Source organism: Fukomys damarensis, unplaced genomic scaffold (genome assembly GCF_012274545.1).
Source record: "Fukomys damarensis isolate Sample0158 unplaced genomic scaffold, DMR_v1.0_HiC HiC_scaffold_13, whole genome shotgun sequence".
Taxonomy (NCBI): domain Eukaryota; kingdom Metazoa; phylum Chordata; class Mammalia; order Rodentia; family Bathyergidae; genus Fukomys; species Fukomys damarensis.
In genome coordinates, this window is record NW_022900925.1 from 37,270,053 (window position 1) to 37,274,567 (window position 4,515).

The following is a 4,515-nucleotide window of genomic DNA, read 5'->3' on the forward strand; positions in this document are numbered from 1 at the left end:
AGTGGCACATGCTTCTTGCCTTCCCTAATTTGGCTATATTGTTTTATATCAGGAGTCAGATTGAAGCCCTATGTGCCTCACTCCAATGGGCATGTCAGATAGCAGAGTGGGCTAGTACTGCTCCTTTGCTAATGGCTGTCACTGCCTGTGAAGTGGCAGGGCTCTTCCAATTTACATCTAGCTGAGGTCAGTGTGACCCTAGTTAAAGCTCTTTCTCCTGAATCATGGCTCCTCACTGGGTTGCTTGCTGATTACACCTGGTCCCAGTATCTGTTGGTTTTATACAAGCAAGATACATCACGCTTATTCTGACAGCCCTTCCTGGCACCATCATGTTAGGTGTTCAGCAGTATTTCACTGGATGCCTTCAAAGCATACCCTGCTCCCTATTCCTTCCCAAGATTATACTCAATAAATACTGGATGCCTTTGTGGATCTTTATCTTTGTTGCCTAGAGAAGCTCTGATCAGGTCCCAAGACCCAGCTTCTCTCTAAGTCTATTTTCCTGTCTTTATTGTTTTACCTTTTTTTGTAGTGGCTCACAAGAGACCAGGACCCACTGCAGGGGTTCTAGCAACATCCCTTTATAGCAACATTTCCTATGCCCCCTTTAACTTTGAGTGTTGGGTATTTTGTCTCAGCAACAAGAGAAAAGCGACTAAGACAACATTCCTAAAAAAAACAAGAGATTTTTGTTATGCCAATAGATATAGTTTATTAGAACTTGGTGTATTATTTCTCTTTCATAAGAAGTGCAACCTACAGGATGGAGGAGTAGAGGAGAGGAAACTAACTGAGAGGAGCTGACAGTTCTTCCAAGGCCCTGTAAAGCAATGAGTCTTGCAAGGTGGGGTCACGCTTTTCTGACAACCACTCCCAAGGCAAACTGAATTTCCCATTTCTTGAATCAGATTTATATTTTGGCTTCCACAGAGGAGAGATCTGAGTCTTTCCATTGCTGCATGGAAACAGTTCTTGAGGCTCAAATATTTGGTAACTCCCATTAACAAAAGCGACATTAACTTCCAGAACTCGTTTAAAGTCCAGGAGTGACTGAAGAGCTATTTAGTTCATGAGCTGAGTTGGAACTTGAAACTACAAATTGAGAATCAGCAGACTGGTCCTTAACAGGTGGGCTGGCAGCAGGTGGGCTGGCAGCAGCTGGGCTCACTGCAGGTGGGCTGGCAGCAGGTGGGCTCACTGCAGGTGGGTTGGCAGCAGGTGGGCTCACTGCAGGTGGGCTGGCAGCAGGTGGGCTCACAGCAGTAGCAGCAGCAGGCCGGGCGGCAGCAGGACTGTCCACAGTAGGACGGGCGGCAGCAGGAGGCCTGGGCATGGTGCAGCTGGCAGCAGGTTGGGGGTGTGCAGCTCACCACACAGCACGGGGGCAGGCAGGTGCCCTCCACGCGGCAGTCTGGGCGGCACCACCTGGTGCGGCAGCTCATGGCACCGCTGCCACACTCCTGGCCAGAGCCAATGCCACCTTCAATGCCACAGCCACTGTGGCAGCAGCTGGTTTCACAGCAGCTGGAGCCACAGTTCCCAGCGGTGGAGCAGCTGGGAAACCCAAAGAAGCTGGTGGCACAGCAGGCCATGGTGTGAGGAGCTGGGCTGAGAGTGTGTTGTGCAAAGAAGTCTGAGTGATGGTCACTCACTTTGACTCCAGCCCTTTATAAGCTGTGGCCAGTTGATTAGTCTGTGTTTCTAGCATTTTTATCCTATTACTCCTTCAAGCAGCTCCTTTAGGGCCCTCTGTTCAAATTCTGAGTTACTTCAAATAAATCTCCAAATTTTCTTGCCCTTATGACTCAGCTAATCATTGCCAAATGTGTTCAACATTGGTAGAAATGTTAATGTTTCACTTCCAAACTGTGCTGTATTTTCTACCTGAGTCTCAGCTTGAGTCTTATGCTCGTGGTTGTAGCATCTCACAAGTGACTCTGCCCCTTAGATTGGTGGGATGTGGGGGGTCACACTGTCAAATCTCAACTCTGTGGAGAAGAATTATTATTTTCAGATTGGTAAGTGATAGTCTCTATGCCAAGACAAGTAGAAACTCTGATAAACCCCATATTCATAGAAATTCATAGGTCTCTCCAGATATTGGATCTTCCCCAATTTCTGTGATCTCTCCTGAACTTCAGATCTTCACATTTCAGGAATTACTTATCACTCAGTGCATAAATGGAACAAACTTTGTTTCATTCCAATTTGATTTTTGAAAGGAGCTAAAATTTATATGCAGTCTCTGGGGAGGAAAATTACAAAATATTGTAAGTGAAATTTACACCTCTCTGCTAGATGGATTATTTGGACAGCATTTCTCAAAGGTGGGATTTACTTTCATCTTACATCACATGTTACTACACCATGTGTTCAGCTAAAGGATATCAGATAACTGCTTAACTTGCAAAAGACCAAAAATGAAGGAATTAGGAAAGATTTTTTTTCTCAAAGTGTTTGCAAGTCAGGTTAAGAGATGGGTGATCAAATATGGTTCAGTGGGTGTAAAGACCAAGGTAAATTCCATCCAAAGAAAAGTTGAAACAATTCCTGGTAGGTGCCAAATGAAAAGATGTGATTTTTTTTCAATGAATATTTAGGGTTACTTGAGGGGAAATGGAAAAAAGTGGTGTCCAAAAAACAAAATATTTATTTCCTATCAAATTGAATCATAGAATCATCTTTTTATGAGGTGGAGGCAATGATTTATATAGCACTAGGATACACCAGACTATGACTCAGGCAGTTTCAATAAAATTCATGTCATATGGTAACTATGACTATAGTCACGAAGTTGAAAATGGTTATATTTGATCACTGAATAATTATTCATATTGGAGGTGTAGAAACTGCCACGAATCCTAGAGCACAAGGTACATTAAATTCCACTGTGCACAGAGCACTAAAGGGTTACATAGAAAGCAAGATGCTATTTTCTGATTTACATCTTTCTCCAGTGTGATACCAATAGGAAGGGCTAATCAAGGATATTAATCAAGGATATGATTATAACCTAAAAGCTATACATTGCAACACTGGTGTTATCATACGACTACTTTAAATTTTCTCTCAGCATCAGTGGTGTTAGAAGACTATTGAGTCCGAAAGGGATACATTTTGGAGAAATTAAGAGCCTTTCTGCATTCACACAATAAATAGCCAGAATAGCTGGGTATAAAATTCCTTTCTAGACTCGTTCTTCTCATTCTATACCATGCTGCTTTCCAGAATCAATTATTATTATTATTAAATCTCTTTGTCTCCTGCTTTTATTTTGAATATATTATAATGGTTTAAAAATAGAAAGTGAAATAGTGGGCAAGGAACATGATGGAATAATGATTTTAAAGGCAATAGATAAGTTAACGTTCTTTTGCTCTCAAACTTGAAGAATTTTCCCAAGAAGTGCAATAAGTAATATTTACTTCCTGCTTCTCATGTCTCACATTCAACTTAGTTAAATACCTTCTGGATTTCAGTATCTGCCATAATCATCCTGTGTTCTTTGTTCCCTGGATGTATTCAAGAGTTCCCAGGCAGAGTCCCCCAGAGAGCCGTGGCGGAGTCTCCTCGAAACTTTGTACAGTTTCCATAGCTGAGAATGCCAGCCTTTTTCTGGTCGGCACTCCAAAACCCTAGCTCACATACACTGACAGCTCTTCTTCATCTTTTTCATTTTTCCAGATCAATAGTGACCTCCCTCTGGGCATGTTGCAGTTTTGTATTTATACCCGTTTTATTTTTAAACTTTTAGTGTATTTTAGTACACGCTTACAGTACATAATGCTTACAATTATTGTGAGGAGTTTGTATGTGTACCGGACGGAGTAAATGATTTTAGCCCTTCCCCTCCCATCCCTCTGCTCTCTTCAACACGATCCCTTTCCCATTTGACAAATTTCTATTTCCATCTTCTTCCTTGATTTCCCCCTTTCTTTCCCTGCTGTATGTTCTCCTGCACGTTGCACCTTTATTCCTCACATTCCAACTTTTTAGTTGCGTTTCAGTGGATTTGACTCAACCCCTAGGAGTTCGGGGTTTGTTCTTGTTGCGGTTTGTTCATTTGTGTTTTAGGAGGAGGGTGTTTTCAACTCTACTCGAGTGTCTCTGGTACACCAGGCAGGCTGTGACTGGCAGATGGTAGGCCGTCAGCCCAGTTTTCGTGGTATTGAAATTTAACGGAAACAAAATTAGTATGAGTAAATAAAACCAAAACAATGCTTGGGAGAGCAAAGAAGAGAAGTTTATTTAAAAAATAGACACACCATCAGATTTTAGATCTAAGTTGGGAAGAAGGCCGTTGCTTCAGTACCAAGACTCAGGGCAGCCCAGGTCTTCGTAGATGAGGCAGGGTTGGGGTGGGGACTCGGTGACTCAGGGCGGGAGCCTTCTTGGGTGAAGAAGCGGACTCAGGCCTTCCCAGGAAGGCTGCGCTTGCTTGATCCTCGGCTCAGCAGCGGCAGGGGTCGGGGCTGGAGCCCCTGCAGGTCACCCGGCAGGGCGCCGGCTGGC

The 4,515-nt window shown here is 43.4% G+C and overlaps 1 protein-coding gene across 1 annotated transcript; it reads right to left on the minus strand.

Annotated features, from left to right (window-relative positions):
* Window positions 1-1,124: 1,124 nt before the first annotated feature.
* LOC109117771 (keratin-associated protein 9-3-like) lies at window positions 1,125-1,595 on the minus strand. Its single transcript, XM_019206184.1, has one exon. It carries the CDS (start codon window positions 1,593-1,595, stop codon window positions 1,125-1,127), a length of 471 nt encoding a protein of 156 aa, XP_019061729.1.
* Window positions 1,596-4,515: the final 2,920 nt, after the last annotated feature.